The 25,124-nt window shown below is 39.9% G+C and overlaps 1 protein-coding gene across 1 annotated transcript; it reads left to right on the top strand.

Moving 5' to 3' along the window:
• The first annotated feature begins 16,639 nt into the window (after window positions 1–16,639).
• Window positions 16,640–20,896, top strand: mmp9 (matrix metallopeptidase 9). Its single transcript, XM_012870640.3, has 13 exons — window positions 16,640–16,948; window positions 17,196–17,434; window positions 17,873–18,021; window positions 18,127–18,255; window positions 18,344–18,517; window positions 18,627–18,800; window positions 18,901–19,074; window positions 19,157–19,312; window positions 19,403–19,604; window positions 19,686–19,825; window positions 19,914–20,064; window positions 20,166–20,269; window positions 20,368–20,896. The coding sequence occupies exons 1-13, from the start codon at window positions 16,808–16,810 to the stop codon at window positions 20,490–20,492; spliced, it is 2,058 nt and encodes a 685-aa protein (XP_012726094.2). The 5' UTR covers window positions 16,640–16,807; the 3' UTR covers window positions 20,493–20,896.
• Window positions 20,897–25,124: the final 4,228 nt, after the last annotated feature.

Raw genomic sequence — 25,124 nt, 5'->3', positions numbered from 1 at the left:
TATTTGGGTTTTTTTGCCAGTTGAAATCAATGTGAATAATGGTGTTAGATGATGTCGCATCATATCAATCGCAGACTTGGGAAATTAATTTATTGGAAATCGGGATTTTAGTAAATATCGTACCATAATCCAAACAAATCAATATAACATAATATTGTGATAAAGCTGGTGATTTAGACCCCTAGTAAATAACCACCCAATGTAAATGTGAAAGGTTTTAAAACAGCGTGTGTGTAAACTCGTAAGACACTTTTAAGACTGTAGACGTCCACCTTGGTCCTGATGCCCCTTTCTCTGATAGCCTTTTTAAAAAAAAACTCACCTGAACTGTCCCTTTAAGATCAGCATTGTTTTTGTCTTAAACACTTCACTATTCACCAGGAAGATATAAAGAACATTTTGATTCCTGAAAGGCTGAGAAAGAAAACCTCAATGCAGCCCTTACAAATGAGTATTAATAATGCAGTCTGAGCTTGTCTATTTAGAAACCCTGGTTGTAAACTAAAGCTGATTAGTACCAGGAAATATTATTTGATGGAAAGGTCATGTAGATCAGTCTGTGTTCTTTTCATTTGCAGAGTAAATGATGTTAAATAGCAACCCTGGCAAGCCACAAATGGCTGTTGTTGAACACATTCATGAAAATACAAAATGTGAGACCATGCGGTTCATTATGCTCTCACAGGAACTTCGGCATTATGAAACATTGAAGCGATGGGTTTAGGTAGTACAGCCGTTTTGCTCAAAATAAAACTCTAGAACTCTGTCTTCTGCAAAGTAACTGCTGTCACATCTGTGTACGTGTGATGCTTCTGCTGAAACAAACAGCAGCTTCTGGAAAACGTCCCGCAATGTAAAAAAAATTGTACTGGATCCAAGCACAATGGTGTTTAGAAGAAAAGGAACAAAATACAAGGAAAGTGCTTCAGGTAAATAGCAACATTTTGAATTAAAGAACAAATCCCACAAACTGCAGAAACATGTTTAAATATCGACCACATTTATACCTCCCCTCAGCTTTAGAAAGTGGGTTCTCCCAGAGGTTGGTCTTCGCCTTCTGAGCATCAGAGGTGTTTAGGTTGCAGTTTTGCTGGTTTCATGGGCATTCTGCAAAAAACTAAAACAGGCTGCAACTTTTTGGTGAAACTAGAAAACAAAGACAATTTAACAGTTTACAAAGATTCATTTGAACAATGAATCAAAATTAAATCTCTTTGTTTTCACACATTTCTGATTGGACAAATAAGGGGTTGTTTTCAAGCTGAGTTAAAAGCATGCCGTGCTACCCAACTTTATTGGCACCCCTGATAAAGATGGGTTAAAAAGCAGGAAGATAAGTTCATTTAGAACATTTAGGACTTGGGCTGATGGCCTTGAGGAAACATTGAACTTCATTTGTTTTTTAAGATTAACTTTCTGAATAAGCAAAGGAGAACTATATGATGCTGCAGGCCAGCTTTTTCCTTTTTCAGAGGAGAAGCAGGCCTGCAGCATCATATATCCTCCAACCATACTTGGAATTGAGTGGAATTGACGTACTTTTAAAAATATTCATCCTTTGTTTCACACCAAATGCACCTGGAACGTTTTCATAACATGTATCATTTTGCTAGATTTTCTTTAAACTCATCACAGACAAATTTAAATTGATCACAACTCAGCATCACAGATCCTCCGCCATACTAAACAGTGGCCATTAGTAGGGCATATTTTACAAGTTTGTCCTTAAACAATGAAATTAGTAAAACTGAATAAATAAAAAAAAAAATAATAATAATTTTTTGAGTTTTAGATTATGCAGCTGCAACAAAATAGAGACTTAATACATGATTATATTAAGGCTTTTTACATATCCAAGCAAACACAGGAGCTAACACTAACAGGTTGATGCTAAAATGTCAGTGCTTTGTTCATTTTTAATGTATGCTGTTGCAAAATGCCACAACACTTTGAGAGTATTTAGGAATAACAATCAGTGTTTTCTACCCTGTCAATGGCATTTTCTAAATGTAGCATCAATACTTTTTATCCACGGATATGTCAGAGTAGCTGAGAAGGAAGGTAAAAGTGCATTTCCATGAAACAAAATGCACTTTATTTGAATCCCACCCCATGTACAGAATACATCTGTTCAGTTCCTTTCTGAAAGAAATGGATGTTTCCTTTCCATTGTTCTCTGTTTTTGAGTCCTCACTTGAGTTGCAATTATTTACCAGCAATCAGAAACCCTTGATGTTCCACTTTGCGTTGCACCTTGCTTCAGCAGAGGGCTGTCAGGATTCTCATTAAAACAGCACAATGATGTAACAAGAGACTCTTAGATTGCACTGGAGTGACAACTCATTTTTTCCCCCATAAAAGACAAAATGAATTCCTTTGATAGGTGAAGACGTAATCTGAGCAAACACTGCTCACTCAATGCCGTCTTTCTGCTAGATTTCTTCCTCACAAGCTGTCGACACATTTGTTTCAGTCTCCTCACTCGGATATAACCCGAGACGCCGCACAGAGGAAGATGTGGTTCATTTTTGTACAGCTTGATATTGACCAGAAAGCTTTTAAAAATCAATTTCCAACTTCGATAATGCTTTATAAAGAGCGGAAAACCATATTTCAATCTGAAGCTATTTCTATGTTGGGCCTAAAGAGAGGAATATCAATTAGATAGAAAGATTTCGATAAGAACAACAGGAGGAAAAGTAATATTGTAACTTTGTGTTTCAGGTTAGCTGAGGTGACCTTTCCTTGAAGCCTGAAACTGCCTGTGGGGCTGTTTGGATGTTAACTGCAGGTGCTGGGATAGGAATAATAATCTAAGATATCATTTCAGACTCATTATATAGATTATTTAGACACATGTTATGGACCCAAAGCCTCGAGGAAGAGTGGGGAGGGCCAAATCCTAGGTGCTTGAAGCTCAGGGTGAAGTTTCACTCACAGAAAAATAAAATCACTTTCTGAAAATGTAATTTGTTTAGACAAGCCTTTCTGAAACTACAAAGACTATAAAACATTTGCTTCTCTTCTTAACCTACTGTGTTAGAAAAACTTCTAATTTATGTTATTAATAACAGCAGATGTGTCCTTCACACTCCCGAACCTTCCTGTTGGTGGACTGTGTGTGTGCTGATCAATATATTCTTCTGCTTAGTTTGTTTCAGTCATGTTTGTGAAGTATAATTTGCACAGTTTCCAATCCTCTGAAGACTCCCTGCAGCTCCAGCGTTGCTGCAAGCTGAGGAGGAAATGTGCAGCATAATATCTATGTCACGGTGGAGAGTTTTTTTTATATATATTAGAAATGGAGGAGCAGTTTGATCTACCTGAGCTCTCATTATACGGGAATAATGAACGAGCAAACGTGCGCTTGTGTGTTTCAGTTGGTGCTGCACAACAGAAATCATGGCTTCTTGTAAGACTGCTTTATGCTAATGTGATATCCGTTCTAGAGAAGAGATGTAAAAAAGGTACATCTGGGACCAGAAAGCTTTTCACACCGTGGTGACCGACACTACCCCGTTAATTTTCAGGATCCACTGTTATGTAACGTTGATTGCTGGCATTGTTCTGCATGTTGGACTTCAAACACAAGCAATCAGTCATAAAAAAAACAAAACAAGGGCACCAATTCAGCGTCTGTGTGGAACTCTGCTGCAGTAAATAAATAAATCTGAGTCAGAATCTCTACCCCTGGTTGGCCTCACACCTAATGAGAGGCATGCATCCAAACCGATGAGCAGAGAAAGGCTAAGTAAAAACAATCAGAGCGTCTAAATTTGTAGCAGATGGAAAATTTACATCAGTAACAGCTGAGCTCGGCTAGTTAAACTGAAACGATGCATGACATGATTTAGCTAAGCACCTGCAACAAGGTAAAGCAAACTGAATGGATGACATTAAAAAGCACAGGATTAATGATTTCACTTCATTGCATCAAAGTCCAACAAGACAGGACTCTGCATGCAGAAACCCTTCAGCAAAAAAAAAGCACCAGAGTCAAATGAATTTACTAAATCACGTCTCGCTGCAATTAATTATTCATATAAGAAATCAAGAACAAACATTAATATTTAAACTTCTGTACCAAAGTATGGCCTCTGGATTTGTTGTTTGAAATTAGATACTGAAGAACAATTGTAAATTAAATGGAATTGTCTTGTCATATAAGACAAATAAACGTGGCTGCACAATATTTTTTATTTTTTTTAATATTATTTCTTTACAGATCACACTGAGCTGTGAGGATTTTTAGTTGCATGTTCATCTTCTTGTGTAAATGAGAGTATTTCCAGAGGCAGTATGTGGCTTTTAAAGCTCACTGCTACATTATCTGTCCTAACATTAATTCACACAACCAAAGCTCCGTGTTTTTTAAGCCACATCGGTAGTGTACCGGTCCTTGTGATAGAGTGCCACCTGCTGGTAAAAAATAATGAATGGTAAAGTGTTTCATTAGTGCCAATCGAGGAGGCCATTATTCAACTGGCTCATTTCCAGTGCACAATCTTTTATTAAAACTATCTTAACGGCAGCTCCAATTATGAGCCTGGCTCACATCATGAGGGTATGTGCAGCACAATATTAGAAAGCTATAAATAGGTTTTTAAAATAAAATCACTAAACATAATGACAACTGTAGGAAAACAAAGTTCTGTACGGTGATATTCAAGGCGAGGCCGAAAATAAGCAAACTTTGCTTCTTTGTGGGGCCCCGCATAGTAAATTATGCATTTCTCATTGGCAACAATGTTACCAGAAGTTGTAAGAATTTACAGTAAAATGAATGTCAAATAAAAGTAAAGTAGGGCACATGTATTGTACTACTAAAACAGTAAAGCATATTTCCTTTAAATGTAAATAAAATCAAATAAAGACTTACTGGTAAACAAATTATACTAACAGCTCTACTAGTGTATTTATACACATAAATTCAACTCATGTAAAAATAAAAGCATGACAATCAGTTAAAATTTATTATTTCCTTTCAAGAGAAAGTCCTGCATGTATTGCTGTTTTTCTGTTATGGGCCCAAAAGTGACACAATCAAATAGATATTTAGGCATGTTGGTTAATTTAGATATAAGCGTAAGTCAATATACAAATTGGCATATTATGTTATCTGCAATTATTCAAATGTTTCAACAATATAAACTATGCAGCACTAAGTGATTACATTTTTAAAAGAACATTTTATATATAATGGATGGACTACACCCACACCAGATGTCAAAGAACCAACACAGTCTGAATTGTGAATGCTTAACCTGCCAGATGTTTCATACATCTGTAAGGAGAACCACTTGGTGATTTCAGGAAAGCACACAAGCAGTTTATGTCTGTTCGGGTAAGAAAGGTGTCCGTGGCCTACACCGAGGAAAACATGGCTGTCATTGCCCACAAGGTTAGAGTTTTACTGTTTTTGTTCAACCTTTTTCAGGCACTACCAGCAACTAGCTGTTAATTAAAATATCTACGTTGTTTTGTCTCTAAGGCATATCACCTACTGTGGATCAGGCCCAACAACAGCCTGATAAAATCCTAAAACACACAAAAAAAAAAAAAAATCCTTTTGTGAAATCTGGAACTATGAGCAGATGCAGACATGGTGAAGTTTGAAAAACAGAAATCCTCCGGCGCTTTTTTTGTTGGTGTGACAACCAGCTCTTTATCTTACTGGTGAGTGAACATCTTCTGTTCCTTCATCTCAAATTTTTACTGTCACCGGCAGTAAATGGCCAAATGCTTTAGCTGATCTCTTTGTCTCTGGTTTCCACAGTTTATACAACAGCTGATATCAGCTTTCGGATTATTGCTTTGCTTTTGTGTTGGACAGGAAGTTAGCTGATGTAATGAAAACAACCCATTGTTGTTTTTTTCATTTAATTAATGACATTACAGCTGAAATAACAGCAACTTTGAATGTCCCCTAAGATAATGTCAACAGGTCACACAGTCAAGAACTACTGAGAATAGGATAGTTTTATTGTGAAAACTACTAATTAAACAGTGATCTGCTTTGCATTGCTTTGAGATCAACAAACTGTTATAAGAATGCAGGTATTTTGTTGTTAAAGCTACAAAACAAATATTTATAATTTAAAATTTCTACATTTCTAAAAAAACAACAATAAACACCAACATGAATGGACACACCCTAACAATCTAGTTTTCCCAGTTTAACTGATTTAGTTTAGGAAACATACAGTAAAATAAGAAGTAAAAGAATATATACATGGAAGCTGTATACACTCAGCAGACTGTGCATCAATGTAACGCAGAAGCTTGTAAGTCCTGAACGGAGGAGAGAGACAGTGTCCAGATTCACGGGTGGCTCTTGGCCTTGTTGTATAAGGCTGGTAGCAGATGGGAAAAAACTGTTCTTGTGGCGTGAAGTTCTGGTCCTGATGGACCGCAGCCTCCTGCCAGAGGGGAGTGGCTGAAATAGTCTGTGACTGGGGTGCGAGGGATCAGCCACCATCTTCCCAGCACGCCTCAGAGTCCTGGAGGCGTACAGGACCTGGAGAGATGGAAGATTGCAGCCAATCACCTTCTCTGCAGACCGGATGACACGCAGCAGTCTGCCCTTGTCCTCAGCGGTGGCACCAGCATACCAGATGGTGATGGAGGAGGTGAGGATGGACTCAATGATGGAGGAGTAGAACTGCACCATCATTGTCCTTGGCAGGTTGAATTTCTTCAATTGCCGCAGGAAGTACATCCTCTGCTGGGCTTTTTTGGTGAGGGAGTTGATGTTCAGCTCCCACTTTAGGTCCTGGGAGAGGATAGTTCCCAGGAAGCGGAAAGACTCAACAGTGTCGATGGTGGAGTCACAGAGGGTGATGGGGGTAGCTGGGGCTGAGTTCTTCCTGAAGTCCACAACCATCTCCACTGTTTTTACAGCGTTGAGTCCAGGTTGTTCTCCCTGCACCAGGTCACCAGATGGTCAGCCACCCACCTGTAGGCAGATTCGTCACCATCAGAGATGAGTCCGATGAGAGTGGTGTCATCCGCAAACTTCAGGAGCTTGACAGACTGATGACTGGAGGTGCAGCTGTTGGTGTACAGGGAGAAGAGCAGAGGAGAAAGAACACAGCCCTGGGGGGAACCAGTGCTGATGAGCTGTGAGTCAGAGACATGTATTCCCAGCTTCACGTGCTGCTTCCTGTCAGACGGAAAGTCTGTGATCCACCTGCAGGTGGAGTCGGGCACATTCAGCTGGGAGAGCTTCTCCTGAAGCAGAGCTGGGATGATTGTGTTGAAGGCAGAGCTGAAATCCACAAACAGGATCCTGGCGTAGGTAGAGTCCAGGTGCTGGAGGATGTAGTGGAGGGCCAAATTGACAGCGTCGTCTGCAGACCTGATGGCTCTGTAGGCAGAGATTCTCCTGTAACCAGTGGGTTGCCGGTTGAAACTCCCGCTTGATAAACCAAGTACAGGTCATTCATTTACCATTCATATTTTTTTTTTATTTAAAATGGGAAACATGCCAGACCCATTTTGGATTTTAGATCTACAGTAATCCTACAAAAATCAGGCTTCTTTGTTAATTTCTTTAAATAATGTGTTTAGTTTACTGTGGAGCAGGCATAATATCCATCTATCCATTTTCCAACACGCTTATCCCTATTGGGGTCACGAGGGGTGCTGGTGCTTATTTCCAGCTGTCAATAGGCAAGAAGCGGGGTACAACCTGGCCAGTCTATCGCCGGGCAACACAGAGACAAACAGGACAAACGACCATTCACGCACAAACCCAGGACCTTCTTGCTGCAAGGCAGCAGTGCTACCCACTGCCCCACTGTGCAGGCATATGTTTTTTTTTTTTAAAATCATATGAAACTGATTCAAGTGTTTTCATAAAACATCAACCAAAAAAATAATTCTGTCTGCAGGTGCTTTCATCTTGATGTTTGTCGACCAAAATGTTTGGACACTGCTGATGAATTTCATAAGAATTCACAGTACAAGATGTGACCAAGAGGAACTCTAGTTTTCATCATAAACAACTGCTTTGTTTATCCTCTTAGATTTGTGAGAAGGTGTTTGAAACTTCCCTCTACCAGATAGTATTTCCTTGGCCAAAGTCAATATAATTAAGTGCTCCATGTTTTGGAAAATGCAATGTTGTTGCTATAATTGCATTTTAGAAGTGGTGGAGTAGTGTTATTCTCTGTTCCAGTGATAATGACTCAGTCACCACCAGATGTGTAACCACAGCAGTAATCCAGAGGCCAGGCTTGTTTGCTACATTACGGGAAACCGACAAGAGCGTGAACAACCAACGGGTGTTTGCACTGGCAAGAGATGCTGCTTTTGTGTAAGGCCACGCAAGTTCAAACCTCAGCGGCCACGCATCTGGCAGCAAAAGGCCCCAGAGAGCAGCAAACACACATCAGAAGGATGAACAACTGCCCGTCTCGACAAGTCTGTGCCAAAAGTGTGGCAGCTGAGGCAGCTGAAGTGCTGAGCCTGACTCACTTCCAACCTACTATCAGCTGCTCCTGCTCTATCAAGAAGGGGAAATTCCCGTAGCTTTTCCCGTTTTTTTTCACCATGTATTTAAAAATGTGCTGAGGAGTGATGGATCAGATTTTTTTTTTAAACTGAGACATGGGGGAGGGGGGGGATGAATGGGCTACAGGGCCTATATTCTTGGCAGCAGATTCTGAAAACAACTTAAAATTGTTATAAGGGCGTTAACAAGCAATAATAATATTCTGTGCAATCAGAGCTTCTATCGTGGGCATGGTTTCCCTCCTTGTGGTTGTGCTTTGGACAACATCCACCCATGAAAGCCGCATCTTAAGACTGGCAGCAAATTATTTTTAATAGTGGTGGAGAAAAAGCTTGCCCGTCCATAACTCCTCATCTGCCTCCACTAGTTCTGTGCCAACAGCAGGCTCAGTCAATCCCTATATGCGGAGGATAAGCAGAGCTGCCTCTTGTTTCTGTTATGGATTCACACAAGCTCATACAAATTGCAAATACTATAACTTAGAATTACAGTTCCCTTGAGGCGGACTGGTGGTCTGGGTATTAAGGCGCCAACCGTAAACCATAACAACCAGTCTCACTTCCTGCTGGGTTGCTCTTCTCTAGAAAGCTCCTTTTCAAACTTATAGTTTTATCTTTTACTAAATGTCCAGGTCGCTTTGATGAAATCACTCTGAGAAACCACTACTGTTCAAACCAGAAGAACAGGTACACATTTAGGATGACACATCAGGTACTGCAAACCCCAAATTACCCAACAAGACAGAAAGGCTGTTATAATCTACATCACACCACACGAGATTGTTACAGAACCGTGTAGACGCACGGTCCCTCGAAAACGCCCAATCATATCCTGTTTCACTCATCACTCGCAATATGTCCCAATCCTGTGGAGCACCTATTTGGAAGCACAAGTAGAGGATGTTGGGTTATACTGTTCATGCAAGATAAATAATAAGTGCTGTAATGACCAATAATGGTCTAAATGACCCATACAGTTTATAAGCTTTGATGTGCTGCTTTTGAGTGGAAGTATGGACCGGGTTTTCCCATTGGCTATCTTGCGTGAATCTATTTGTTCATGGGAACCAAAGCAACTCTTAAAGGGATAGTTCAGATTATTTTTTAAAGGATTTTTCCTTAATGTTTATTCATCTAACATATCTTAAATGTAATAATAGACAGATTATTTTTTTATGCTAATGAACTGTCAGAGCATGGTGAGCTGCAGTGCAAACTTCTCGCTGCTCAAGATTGTAGTCTATGATGTTCATTTCCATGTTTAGATTCAAAACATCTGTAACAGGAAAGTGTGAAAGAAACAAAGCAAGCACAAGGTATCTAAGATCATGGTGGAACCCTGCTGAAGAGGAATGAAGCTGTGTATAGAACACCAAACTTTTGGTATCAACCAATAAAACCTTGTCCCGTGAGTAGGAGGAAGTCAGGAGAAGTGTTGTCTGAGAGTCAGTGGCTTGAAGACCTAAAGGCCAACACCATATGGAGGGATTTTAAGCTCTCTGTGATGAGCGCCATCTATCCGCCATTGGCTATAGTGGTGAACTACGATTAGCTACATTAACTGTAATCCCTTAATATTATGGCAATATTCACCTAGACTTAATTTCTGCTCCAGTTCTTACCAGCATTGTGACTCTTATGCAAACACCACTCCCTTTTCCCAAAACAACTGTATCTCCAGGGCATGCACGTTTTTAGTCATCTTGACCTCCTCAAAATGCGTTTACTGTTGAGCAATGTTCACTCACCTCCACCCGCCAATGCTCACGCATTTATACACTAATCCACAGATTAGAAGGCAACTTAGGTTTAACAAAGGCCCATCAACATATGACATGGAGGAAGGCGCAATCAAAACAATAAAGTTGTGATTAAAAAATGACTACTCCTTCCACTGTTCCACAGTCTGGTTAAACTACGAAGCAGTGAAGGGAAGCAGCTGAAAGTCTCTTTTTTTCAACACATAATCAGTCCATGATTTACTCACAAGTGTTTACCTCCAATACAGCAATGCAGTTTTGAAGACAGGTCTTTCAAGGAAACAGTCTTTTACTATGCTTGGATCTACAGTTAATTTTCTCACGTTTGACCATACATGTAATTTCAAGATAATGCTAGCCAGGTTTTGGTTGAAAGGAAGCATATTATTACAGGCAAACATCCAGGAGGAAAGTTTGGAGAGAGTGGGTTATGCAATTATTGAATAGAGTGATTATTGGACATTAAGAAACATTTTATACTGACAGAGAATGCATGGAATTGAAAACCATAGTGTCAAAATGCATTATCTTACCAGAAAAAACAATATAAGAGGTCTGGCTTCATCACCATGGGGCTAAGTGTTTCAAACTGAAAGGCTGTTCTTGAGTGTTGAGAAGAAATATCCCATCCTCACCTTCTCAGGGCAGAATCATTGGGGAAAGTCCAGTGATTCAGAACTCAACACACTGCCGAAGGATTCATCTTTGGCCAGATTGTTCTGTTATGTGGCAGACAAGCCGGGGACCCAAAAATTGAGCCAGACAAGGTGTTTAATCTTTAAAAAGGTTTATTAAAAAAAACACAAACCTGGTGCAGATAGGAAAACTCTGCAGGTGAAAGCAGGAGCTACTTATTGCTGAGGGCTGACTGCTCAGAGCAGAGGGGATAGACAGGATGGCTAAGGCTTGGTCAAAGTCAGGGAGACAGGCTTGGGTCATGCATGGAAGGTCTGGACTGAGAAAGGCAGACAGATCCAAGGGGCAAGGCAAAGCTGATGGTTGTGGTACAGAATCCAGGTTGTTGTCCAGAAATCAAAAGCAGTGTAGATGTCTGACAACAGCAAGGCAAAGAAAGCCAAGAGATGGGAACAAGGTCTATCACCTTGTAATCCATCATGAAACACTTGACGTCTGCTAACCAACGGCTTTCAATAATCTAATGCTGGGCAGGAAACAGTTGTGTGAGATGAGCTTGATTGCAGTAGTGGAGAGGCAGGCTCATAGGTGCAGAGAATAATCCTTGATGACAGCAGGCAGAGGGATGTGTGGCAGAATGGAGACAGCAGACAGGCTAGAATCCAGACTTTTCCATTTTAATGTCCCTCATTCTTACACGAATGTAAGAAATATTTTTTTATAATTTTAACAGCATTTGACCCTGCTAAAATCCCCCAAGGTACTACAAGTTTATTTGAGTTCCTGATTTCAGACTTATCAAAGTCTGGGTGTGGCACAACTTAACTATCCATCAATGTTTGCAAGTTTGCTTAGGTGAGCAAATGTGGGCCCAGTAAGACAGAAATATTCCCAGAGGTGACTAACAGCCTAGATTTCACCAATATATACGTAAAGCAGAGGTAACTTTCCAGTCATTTGCCTTGGGGAAACCATGAGTCAAACAAACATGCCTTCCAGCGCTCCTACGGTTCCAATCAGATGACTGTACACATCAATTAGCGTAGGCTTCTCTCTCGTAATTATTTTTTCTGTCTTTTCTTTATGGACAGGCCATTCTATGAGTGACATTTGAGGGTTTGTATGTCATAACATGCTTTGTGTCATGTCGGTTGCTAATTTAGATCAGTTTGTGTTTATATTGTTTGATTTGTTTTGTCCTTTGTGCTGAAATGACGTTGGTGTGTCAGCACCACCCATAAGCATGCGCAGCGTTCAATTAAATCAAAAAGGGTTTAAATATATATTCTGAGACAATGCATTAAACATTGTTATTGCCATGATGAACTGAGAATAAACAAAGGATTAAAAATAAAGCTGACACTCTTCTTGGAATATTAGAATAAACTGGTTAGCACGGTTAGAAAAACAGAACCTTTCCCAGAATGACTGCGGGGCACAGCGGAGTCAGCTTGGTAAAGTACCTGGAGTTCGGTGATGGGTCAACGTTTCCTCCACATCAGATGAGGTGACGGCCCTCTTTGTTGACAAGTCTCTGAGTCCCACCACAAAGTCAACAAACCAAACAAGCCAGCCGTCATAAAACACAACACAGCTGAAAAGGAAGTGGGCCAAAAACCACATCAGTGGAAGCAGACATGGATTGATTTCTTTTTTGCATTTATAACAGCGGGCTAAAAACATACCATGGGGCATAAAAAGGCACTTTAATGAGCTCAATCTAAACAGGGCATGTCACAATTAGTGACAAAGTTAGGTCAGCCTTGTTATGCAACACTGAGCTGTAAACACTAAATCTAGGCTTCCTGAACGAAAATTGGAGCGCCGCGTGAGCTGGTTTCTTGTGAAATACGCTTGGTTTTGAGATTCCTCAGAAAAAACAAGCTTTTTCTTCCTCAGAAAATATTGACCTGAAAACGTCAACGTCTAGAACATGGCTCAGATATGAAGCAGTGTTTCTACGTTGCTGTTTTTGTGTCTTTTTTACAGCCTAAGAAACACATAGAGAAGTCAGAAAGGATCATATTTTGGCATGTCTTTGACACTAACTCAGTTAACATGATTATAAAACTCCCACCCATTAGAGAGGTGAGGGTCCTGCTGCTCTGCTCTGATACTATCCAGCTCTGCAGTGACACAGTCCGACCTCATAGGTCTCTATTGTGTGTGCCAACAGGCTGTGGCAGGGAAATTTGAGGAGGAATGCTATGCAAGAAAAGTTAACCATGGCCAGATTTCAATTTGAGAGAAAAGTGTCAAAACCAAATGAAACGAGGCATTCATAAAAAGTCAGTGGAGCCATGTTCATTAAATGTTTGACGCCAAGGGAAATCAGTGGCAGATGTTTTTAACGGAGAGCAGAATATACTCTAAGGAGGCACACATGAACAGAAATAACCTTGTAATTGTGTCTTAAATACTAAAAAAGGAAACAAATAAAAAAAGAACATTTGACTTGTGGCAGGGCAGAACAGCTAAAAAAAAAAAAAAGTCCAAATATTCTATAATAACAAGGGGCGTGATATACCTACAGTGTTGCTGGCATGGTTTGTGGTGTAAACCATGTCTGTTACACAAGCTTGTCCATAGTTATGGTAGCAAGGAACAATCATTTTTTCGGCTTTTCATTTTTTTTCTTATAACGTTTTCCATGTTCAAAGCCAAGAAATATGTAAGAAAGCCTAAAAAGAAAGGCAGGTACATGCCACCTAAGAATGCAATGAAAAGTTGCAAAAGACACAAATAAGATTACTGAACTTGGACATTAATTCATGCCACAGTGGTCAACCAAAACAAAAGCGATGATAGCAAAGTTAACTGGTTGAACGCGTTTTCATTAAGCAAACATTTATTTGCCCTTTTAGGAGTGGGGAATAATGAGAAATGTGCTCCCAGATCAAGCACTTGAAGACTTAAGAAAGAGAGCTCTATTCAGAGATTACAAAGCGGCTCTATGATGAACACATTCGGCATGTAATTTCCACCAATGGTGAATTACTTCTTTTGACCAAAATTGGGATTTAAAAATGTAAAATTCTGGCAGTATTCAGGATAAATGTTGTATTTTCTGCTCCAGTACTGAGAAGCTCTGTTACACTGAAGCACATCTGTTTACATCAGAGTAACAGGGGGGTTGATGCTTGGTTCCAGCTGCCCTAGGACAGGTCGCGCGTCTGTCACAGGACAATAAAGAGACCCTCAAGACCAATCACCATGCGTGCTTACACACAAACACTGACTCCTAGGGGCAATTTAGAGATTAAATGAGACATAAATGACAAAAAAAGCTATAAACTTAGTAGGTTAGCTGATACTTTAACCCTATTTTTCCACCAGACTTACTTTAGTTTTATCAGCGATATCTTCAATTTAGACTGAGAGTAAACCTGATGAGAACAGTGTTATTGCTGCAGCTACTACCTAGTTGTTTGTTAATATATTTCTAAACAGAGAAACAGGAAGTTATGACAATATCTATGTGTCACATTTACTTTAACTTGGCCGAAGGATATGTGTCAAACTGAGTGGGATGTTGACTACATGTTTCTCTATAAGACGTAGGTCCATCGCCTCACACCTCCGTATCCTCCTTGAAAGTTGGAAAACTACCATAAAAGGCAGTGCAAGTCAAGGCACAGGCTATGTTAATTATTCTTTACAGATTTATTTACGTATGTATGTGTGTTTTGCAACAGGAAAGCTTAGCACAGGAAGGTCATTATTTGATGATGTAATCAATATTCAGCAGGGTTTGTATGGGGCTTTGCTCCTCTGATTTACAATAACTCTGCAGATGTTTGCCTGCATGAAAAAGTGCAATGCAGCAAACAAACCAAAAACATGTTTGCACAGCAAGAAACAATGTCAGCAATGTGTTCACTTGAAAGAAAAGTCCCTTATTCTCTCCTCTGACCATGCATGTGGGATAGCAAGTCATGACATGCTGTCTGCTGTCTGAACATCTGCCCACCATGAGTCTAGCATATCCCAAAATGAAGATAAAAGCATCTTTATCCACTGTAGTGATGCACCTATCTTGCTCTGTCAAGATTATATATGTATACTAGAGAAATGCTAGCTAAGACACGATGTTTTCTTCAGCATGTGGTTGAATCTGCAGCAGGAAAAAAACAAGCGTGAGAAAAAAAATCTTGACATAAGGAGAATCACCAAAACATTTGAGGCAACATTTGTTATGAAATAACACGCACGGGTTATTGCTGATGATTTGCGTAATTTCTGAATTAAGTTAGTGGTGTTGCATCAGCAGGTACTGTGGTCAGAAACAGATTGTTCCCAAAAATGAGACCATGCATACACTAATTTACTGAAGCTGTGAGAAAAGTTTCTCAAAGCATGTTTGATTCTGTTCCGTTAGCTGTGACATAATCCAGGGAAGACAGATCACCCGCTACTACCATCTAATGTAGAACAGATTACTGGATCAATGTGTGCTTCTGTGCTTTTTGTCTGTCTTGTCGTGTCTCTGCTCTGTCTTCTGTAACCCCCAGTCAGTCGAGGCAGATGACCTTTCACACTGAGCCTGGTTCTGCTGGAGGTTTTTCCTTCCCGTTAACGGGGAGTTTTTCTTTCCACTGTCACTTCATGCTTGCTCAGTATGAGGGATTGCTGCAAAGCCATGGACAATGCAGACGACTCTCCCTGTAGCTCTACGCTTCTCCAGGAGTGAATGCTGCTTGTCGGGACTTTGAAGCAATCAACTGGTTCCCTTATATAGGAAATTTTTGACCAATCTGTATAATATGATTGATTTTGACTTTGTAAAGTGCCTTGAGATGACATGTTTCATGAATTGGCGCTATATAAATAAAATTTAATTAAATTGAATTGATTCATTCAGTAGCTATTTTATTCCCTTTTATTGTGTTTTAGTTATTCTTTTATTTTGCACTCCTTTTATTTTTGTAAAAGTGTTCACCGAATAAATTAGACAGTTTTTGATAACTATTGCTATTTAAAAAAAATAATTAATACTTTATAGAGTAAGTTGATTGGCATATATAACAACAGAAGACATTTTATCTCCGTTTTCTAAGACTGCTTTATCCTTGACCTAGTTTCCCATTTCAGTTGACATCCAGCTTTGAATTAAGAGGAAGCATAAGTCTATATTTGAAATAAGTGGAAGCAGATATCTTCATATAAAACTTTGAAGCAGTGAAATAACAGAAGTGTCTGGCTTGGTCTCATGATGATTTTGCTCTATCATGAACACACTCATAAACACATGAGCATATACTTTGAAATTACGGAGGACAACAAATCAACTGCTGCATCTGTCTCTGATGCTCCTCAATTCTTCATTTGTTAGTAATTGGATAAAATAATCTAATCTGAGTTGGTTATATCACATCTATACATGGTTAACTTTTTGGTGGTTCTATTGGCAATAATAAGAAAAAGAGGTTTACATTAAAAAAAAAGATTTTTTTTAACCATTTTTAACAATAAGAAATTGTCATAAGGGATATTATTTTAAGATGCAATTGCTGAAAAATTAGCACACTTTTCAGAGAAATGCTTTCAAAGCAAAAAAAAAAAAGCAACTAATTGACCACTCATCAGGTATACTTTAAATGTGGATGTTTTGGAAATTCCCTGGTCTGTGAAGTTTTGAGCAGGACTGATGCTACCCATACGGAGTGGGCGGGGGCAAGGTTTGGTGACTAAGCCTATACTCTGCATAAATACTAGATCTGCAACCCCAACCAGCAGCACATTGCAGACTGACAACAGCAGGAGCCTCCTTCCAAAACAAAGAAGACATCACTGAAGTGGAAACGCAGTCTATCGTCTGAGATTTTTAGTTCAGACTTTATTGTCTGACTTTGAACTTAGTTTGCATTTTTGCTGCATTTTGTGCCACAGCAGATCTCATGATGGGATGCTGTGGGTTAGTTGTGTGTTTACTTTTGGGAATAGTTGCGCAGAGCGGATGGAGCCTTCCTGTCAAGTCGATCTTTGTCACCTTCCCAGGGGACATTGTAAAAAATGTGACAGATACGGAGCTGGCAGAAGTGAGTAGCAGATGGTTTCTTCTTCTTTTTTTAATAGTCTGACACTCCCAGAATGAGGTTTTAATAAAGCTGTGCGTGAAACAAATTACCTGAACTGACATTGATTCGACAATGTTAATGGAAATATTAATTATCCAAATTAAAACTACAGATGTTTTTTATAGAAACGATTTCTAAATGTCACAAAACCGAAATTGAGAAGGGAAGTATTTATCTGAACTCTGATGTGCTTTGTCTTGTTCAACAGAGTTATTTAAAGAAGTTTGGCTACATGGAGACAGAGCAGCGCAGTGGCTTCCAGTCCATGGTGTCCACATCCAAGGCACTGAAGAAGATGCAGAGGCAGATGGGTCTGGAGGAAACCGGAGAGCTGGATAAACCAACACTGGAGGCCATGAAGCATCCTCGCTGTGGTGTTCCTGATGTGGCCAATTATAAAACCTTTGATGGGGATCTCAAATGGGACCACAATGATGTTACATACAGGTGAGTGGGATAAAAACATACAGTAGTTCATTACAATAAAGATTCTATAGAGTGGCATATTCATACACTTAAAACCATTCACAACAGGCACAAGTATCAGTCTTCTCAGATTGGTTAACAAGGGTGAAAAGTTTTGACTTAAAATAAAAGCAGGAAAGGTAAAAGCATACATACTGCCCTCTGCCTTATCAGTTATCACCAGAGCTGTGTCCATGTGGGTTTGTTTTTGGTATGGAGAAGTTTGTCCTTAATAATTTAAACAAAAATAACAACACTAAAATTATTTTCCAGAGGTGACATACTATATTTAAAGTAAGCTTGGTAGATTTTACGGAAAAGTGTGCCATGTGGCTTTAAATTGTGTCAATCTGGAATCGTATTGAGAAGTTTCTATTAGCCTGGACCAGCTAGTCATTTTATATTTCCTGTTCTCCTCAGGATCTTGAACTATTCTCCTGACATGGACCGCTCTCTGATTGATGATGCCTTTGCGAGAGCCTTCAAGGTCTGGAGCGATGTCACTCCTCTGACGTTTACCCGGCTCTTTCAAGGCACCGCTGACATCATGGTCTCATTCGGAAAAACTGGTGTGTGCCGTTTTTTACACTACAAAGTCAAATATTTCCATATTACCAAATGATTAAATATCACTCTATAAATCAAGCACTGATGAGCTGTCATGATCTTTTTAGACCACGGTGATCCATACCCTTTTGATGGTAAGGATGGACTTCTAGCTCACGCCTATCCTCCTGGTGAGGGCATCCAGGGTGACGCTCACTTTGACGATGACGAGTACTGGACTCTGGGCAAAGGAGGAGGTAATTACACCTAATAAATCACATACTGCTGCCTCCCTCTAATGTTCATTGTCAATATCTCCTTTAACAATCCAACCTTTCTTTCCAGTGGTGAAGACTCTTTACGGAAATGCAAATGGCGCCTTGTGTCACTTCCCGTTCACTTTCGAGGGCAAATCTTACACCAGCTGTACCACCGAAGGCCGTACGGACAACCTGCCATGGTGTGCAACCACAGAAGACTACGGCAGGGACAAGAAATACGGCTTCTGCCCAAGTGAACGTAAGCATGACAGAAACCACATATCTGAAGTTACACACATACGTTTATTAGCTCGAAGAAAAAAAAACTGGAACTCACCCATGCTTGCTCTCAACCCTAATCTTCACAGTTCTGTACACATTTGACGGAAATGCGGATGGAGCTCCGTGTGTCTTCCCCTTCACCTTCCTGGGGAAGGAGTATGACAGCTGCACCACCGAGGGACGCAGCGATGGATACCGCTGGTGTGCCACCACAAGCAACTTCGACACAGACAAGAAATATGGCTTCTGTCCCAGCCGTGGTGAGTAGGAGGAAACACAAGGCGTGAAAATCCCGCAGAGTCCTGCCGCAGCGCCTTGTTACTTTGTTTAACTGCTGTTGTTGTGTCTCTGTTTGTGCAGACACTGCTGTAATTGGAGGAAACTCTGAGGGAGAGCCCTGCCACTTTCCCTTTGTGTTCTTGGGCAAGGAGTATAACTCATGTACAAGCGAGGGGAGAGGAGACGGCAAACTGTGGTGTAGCACCACTGATAGCTATGATGACGACAAGAAGTGGGGTTTCTGCCCTGACCAGGGTGAGTGGCATGAATGCAAGACCCTGATTTGCATGTATCTTTATTATGCATAATATTAAATGTACTGCCGCCCACGTTCCAGGTTATAGCCTTTTCCTGGTGGCTGCCCACGAATTTGGACACGCCCTTGGCTTGGATCACTCCAACATCAGAGAAGCTCTCATGTTCCCCATGTACAGCTACGTGGAAGACTTTTCCCTGCATGCAGATGACATTGAAGGCATTCAGTACCTCTACGGTGAGCTGACAACTCAGTCGTTTTTCATGTTGCATTTCATCAAACACATGAAAACTTTGCATTAACCGAAAATATTCCAATCTTTTGCAGGAAGTAAAACTGGACCTGATCCCACCCCCCCTCAACCCGACACTCCTACCACAACTCCTTACCCCGATGAGACAGACGCCACCGAAGATCCATCCATCGTGACCACGCCGTCCACTGTAGATCCAACCAAAGACGCCTGCAAAGAGACCAAGTTTGACACCATCACTGTGATTCAGGGACATCTACATTTCTTCAAAGATGGGTGAGCAAATTGGTATTACTGCCCGTCTTCTAGAAAATTTAAACCCTTTGAGGTACTAAATCTAGCCATTTTGATCAATAGACAATTCTGGAAAGTACCAAACAAGGGAGACGGAGGCCAGCAGGGACCCTTTTCCATCTCTGAGAAGTGGTCAGCTCTACCAGCTGTCATTGACTCTGCCTTTGAGGATCTTCAGACCAAAAAATTGTACTTCTTTTCAGGTAATGCACAGCTCATACAACAACTCATCAGACTGCTAATGTGTTAGACACAGGTTTTAATGACATCATCATCATTGCATTTCCACAGGAAATAGGTTCTGGGTGTACACAGGAAAAAGTGTGCTGGGTCCCCGCAGCATTGAGAAGCTTGGTTTGCCCCAAACCGTGCAGAAGGTGGAAGGAGCGCTGCAGAGAGGGAAAAGCAAAGTGCTGCTCTTCAGTGGAGAGAACTTCTGGAGGTACGTAGAAATTGTCCCTTTTTGTAGCTAAAATCTTCAGTGGGTAACGACTATCTGTTTAGAAGACCAACAATATGCCATTGTATGTCTGTTCCCCATAGGTTGGATCTCAAGACCCAAATCATTGACAAAGGCTACCCCAAATATACCGACGTTAGCTTTGGAGGTGTCCCTAATGATGCTCATGATGTATTCCAGTACAAAGGTGAACATACCTCCTTTAACTGTGCTCGAAAAACTAAAAACACAAACAGCAGCAGGACATTTATGTCACTTGCTCTAAAACCAATGTTTCTTTTTCAGGCAACATTTACTTCTGCAGAGACCGCTTCTACTGGCGCATGAATTCTCGCAGGCAGGTGGACCGTGTTGGCTACGTAAAATATGACCTTCTGAAATGCGCAGATGGCTCAAGAATTAACTATTGAGCTACGTGCAGAGATGGGCCGTAAGGTGGTGGCGACCAATTGTTTCTCTGTGCTGGCGTTTGGAAGAATGTAATGCAGTGTTTGCGTATCATGTCTGTTGTATGATGTGTTTGCTTTCTGCAATGTGAACAACTGGCCTATGTTAAATTTGGCTAATAAATACTCATACAGCATTGACCAGAATATGAGTCAAAGGCCCAGAATAGGAAAGCAAATGTCCCGTCGTTTGCACTGCTCTGCCCTCAGCCTGATATTCTGTGAACTCATGGCCATTGTGGCTTAAGATTTAAGAGACCCATAAAAGGAACTGAAACACATTTTCTCTGGATAAAAGTCCAGATTTGCAGATTAAATTTCATGTCTGACTGGTTCAGACACTTGTCAGTATTGGGTTATTTTTGGTATTTATAAAAAAAAATATCTAATGTTATTATTATTTTATTTCACAAGCCTATTTGTTTTGTGTGATTTTATGTGTTTTTCTGAAAATGGTTTCAAAGCCAAATACTTGCACTGGAAGACATTCTCTGTCTCCTTTATTGAAATTATTTATGAAACTAATAATTTTGTATAAATATTTCAGCTTACATTGCAATAAACATTCTGTGAAAAAAACCTACCTTTGTCAGCATCTTTATTATTTGCCAGAACTTTGGGAAAGAGATGTACAACTCACTGATGTCTACTTTTACTCTTCTTTCAGTTATACCCTCCTATTCTTCCAGTCACTATAAATGCATTCACTGAAACAAAGACTAAGACAAAAATAATTTAAAGTGCATTTTATTTCTTTCAATAGACATTATCAAACGTAACAAAAAGGTTTTCTTACTATACAGCTTTTAGTCCTCTCATAAATTACAACAGCTTAGTCAACTGCATGGATGCACACCTGTGGATGTATTTTAAATATCACCTCAAGAAAAAAAGATAAATCAAGCAACTTAGCAAGAGGAGCAGTGTGGACCGCTATAAGTCTGGTTCATAATTGGGGAAAATTTCCAGATGCCTAGAAGTGCCACATTCACCTGTTCAGGTTGTTGCACTCAAGTGTAACACCATAGGCATGTCCAGCCATAATGCATTTCAGAGGTGAACATATTTTGGTGTGACATAAACAAATCAACCCTAGCACAAAAACAAAAGACCATGGGACGATGCTGGCAGAAGCTTATAGGAGAGTGTCACCATCCACATTAAAACAAGTCATGTACAAACATGGGCTGAAAACATGCTCGTGGATGAGGCAAGCATTACTCCAGATGCAACATAAAAAAAAAGCCAAATTACAGCTTGCAAATGCATTTAGAGACAACTTAACTTTCACTGTCATGTTTGGCCACAAAAGACCATTGTTATATGTCTTTGTGGTACAGGAAGCTTGCAAGCCAGACAACAAAATCTTAACTATGAAGTATGGGGGTGGCACCATCATGGTGTGTGGGTGTTTTGCTGCAGAAGAGTCTGGTGTGCTTCATAAAACATGTCATCATAAAGAAAGAACATTGTGTGGACATCAGCTAGGAAGTTATGGGAAGAAATGGGTCTGCCGCATAGATAATGACCCTGATCATCCTTCAACGGACATAGAAAATAGTTATTAGACAACTTTTCGCTTCAGTTTCTTCTTCATTTCAATGTTTTGTACAAATAAAGGCAATAAACCATTGTTTTTCTGGAAATAATTCCAGAAATGTATGCCAACTTCTGAATGTGAAGGGGAGGGGAAAGGACAGATTAGGTCATGATGACAGGAAGGCGAATTAGCCAAATGGCCACTTATTATAACCAATGATACCATCTCTGGACCACTCCCGTCAGTAAGAACAGGAAAAGTGAGCCACAATTCAAATAAGCTCACCAATATTGGACAACAATGGTTTGGGAAATTGCTGGCTGGTCCAGTAAGTCTAGATTTCAGCTGCAGTATTCACACATTTGAGTCAAAATTTGACCAAGACAGCATGGGTGCATCCAGACTTGTATCTACAGTTCAGACAGAAAGTGGTGGTTTAATGGTGTGGGGGATATTTTTTGGCACACGTTGGGCACTTCGGTGCCAACTGTCTGTTTTTTAATCAACACAACCTTAGTGTTGTTGCCGAGCATGCCCATCTCTTTATGACCACAGAGTATCCATCCTCTAGGATACTTTAGGCAGCTTAATGCACCATTACACAAAGCTCAAATCCTCTTAAACTGGTTTGCTGAACATGAACTATAGAGTTCACTGTAGTTCAATGGCATCCATAGTCACCGCATCCCAAACGGAGATTTTAACGCATACAAAAACCACAGCACAACACAGACAATCAGTTGAAAGAAAAAGATAAACCTTCTGCACACAAACAGCTGTTTTGTCTGATCCTTGCTGGTTCAAATATAACACTTCCCTCCAGTCCACAGAGCATTTCCTTATCAGATGTCATTTGGTTTAATTTGGCTGAATACATGTTCAGGAATCATCAAAACCATGATTGATACGGGCCCGGCAGGAGAGAGTAACAGATGGCTCATTTTGTCTTCAAAGACTCAGACTCCCAAAACTTGAATGAAAAAAATCCTGTCAAGCTGCGCGTGAAACTAATTACCGCTGACAGAAATCCAGATCATAATGTAAATGAAAAAGGTTATTTTTTTACATTGAAGCCACGAGAGGATTTCACCGAGGAGTTATAAACACCCTAAAAATGGAAAGGTAGAATAAATTACACAAAACAAAGATGGGCCCTTTATGCACAGTTGCTAAGAAACATTTAACTTATAGTCTGAGGGAGTTTGTTATGTTTTCTCGAATTTCTTTTTATTGAAATTGAGTACTGCTGGGGCTGCCTGTCTGACACGTCCACCTCCAAAGCTATGAGGAGGCAAAAGACGGCTGGAAAAGAAGATCATAACAAAATTATTTTAGAAAGAAAGCAGATGCAAACAGGCTTCAGAGGGTTTTTTTGTGGATTGAGGTTTTACCTATTTCTCTCATCAAATTAAAAAAGAAACCCTTTTAAAAGTTTTAATGAATACGGGACGACATATATTGTATTTATTTTCTTTTAATATAGATGATTTTAGGTTACAGCAAAACAAAATGACTTAAATCCTTACATTTTGCTTTTCGTTCCAAAAATATAAATCTACTGAAAACTATTTTGATGTACTACCCAATATATTTCTGCAGTACATGGTTGAGGCTCCTTCTGCATTTAATACATTTAATACATCATTACATACGATCATTGTCTTGAGACAGCCCTCCCGAACCCACAAAATAACAAAGAGGCTAGCGACCCAACTTCTGGGCTCAGACAAAAAGGGACACAATGGCAACAAAGAAAATCAACAATATATAGGAGACAACGTTATACTTTTGTCTATTTTACAGTAATGTTTTTTACTTTTCTAATATTTACAGCATGAATATGCTTTGTTTCTGACGAACATTTCAGCACTCCACACTTAGAAACATGGTGACCCTAAGCAGTGTCACGACCCCAACTTTGGGATCCTCTGGCTTATCAGTTATTGTCCATGTACTGGGTACATCTTTTGGCCCTTGAAGCACTTTCCAAATCTTCTTCTGTCACATTTTTTTTGCCTTACAATAAACTTTAACTTATTATGTTTGGATCCAGCCCACTCTGAGCAGACAGTGTCTGTAGCTATGTCTGAGGGTGTCATCCAGCCCTTTGTATTAAAGATATTTTTAGCCTGTGTTATTCAATGCTGTAATTTTCTGAGAAACTGAATTTTGTGTTTTCATTAGCTAGAAGCAAAAATCTTTTTAATTTAATAAATGTATGAAACATATCCCTGTTTGTAATGAATCCATCCATTTTCTCTCTCTAACAGTCTTGGGCAAGAGGCAGTGTACACCCTGAACAGGTTGCCTGTCCATGACAGGGTAACACAGACACAGACACACACACACACACACACACACACACACCTGCAGGCCTAACTTTAGCGTACCAATTAACTGACCAATCATGTGTATGGACAGCAGTATGAAGCCAGAGAGAATCCACACACACAGGGAGGACTGGCAGACTCCATGCAGAAATATTTGAGCCCAGGATTTTTGTGCTGCAAGGCAACAGTGCTGTTGACTGCACCGCTGTGCACTCCATGTGTAATGAATCCATATATTAAATGAGTCTCCTTTTCAAAATTTAATTACTAAGATACATTTACTTATTGATGATAATTTGGTGTATTGAGATGCACTTCTATGAATCTATTGCCCTTCACAGGTCTCTAAACTTTTTCCAGACATGGTTTACTGATTGATGGATATGTTTGACATATTTGTGAGAAACCTAAGTTGTAGGTCCATTTCTTTTTTTCCCCCCTTAGTTTTCTTTTTCTTACTTGACTTTCTTAAAACACGTTTTCCCAGACACCACATTTAACAAAATGGGCAGCAACACAACACAAAAGCCTGTGTTCATCATGGTCAATAAATAATGTGCTTATATCACCCCCTAGTGTTTATCCCGGGTCAGTGTTTCTGAGTCTTAATTATATGTAGTCTACTTTTAGGAAAATTACATTTGCTCTATATTTTCTAAAAAATAGACTAAACATTTAAAATATATATTTTTTAATTGGTTGGATATATCGACAGAACATTGAATC

This window comes from Fundulus heteroclitus, chromosome 1, assembly GCF_011125445.2.
Source record: "Fundulus heteroclitus isolate FHET01 chromosome 1, MU-UCD_Fhet_4.1, whole genome shotgun sequence".
NCBI lineage: Eukaryota > Metazoa > Chordata > Actinopteri > Cyprinodontiformes > Fundulidae > Fundulus > Fundulus heteroclitus.
This window is presented reverse-complemented; position numbering and strand designations above follow the sequence as displayed.

Coding starts and splice junctions, on each gene's coding strand:
- mmp9 (XM_012870640.3), top strand. CDS start 16,808: ATGATGGGATGCTGTGGGTTAGTTGTGTGTTTACTTTTGGGAATAGTT. Junction 16,949..17,195: donor CAGATACGGAGCTGGCAGAA/GTGAGTAGCAGA, acceptor CTTGTTCAACAG/AGTTATTTAAAGAAGTTTGG. Junction 18,022..18,126: donor GGTCTCATTCGGAAAAACTG/GTGTGTGCCGTT, acceptor TGATCTTTTTAG/ACCACGGTGATCCATACCCT.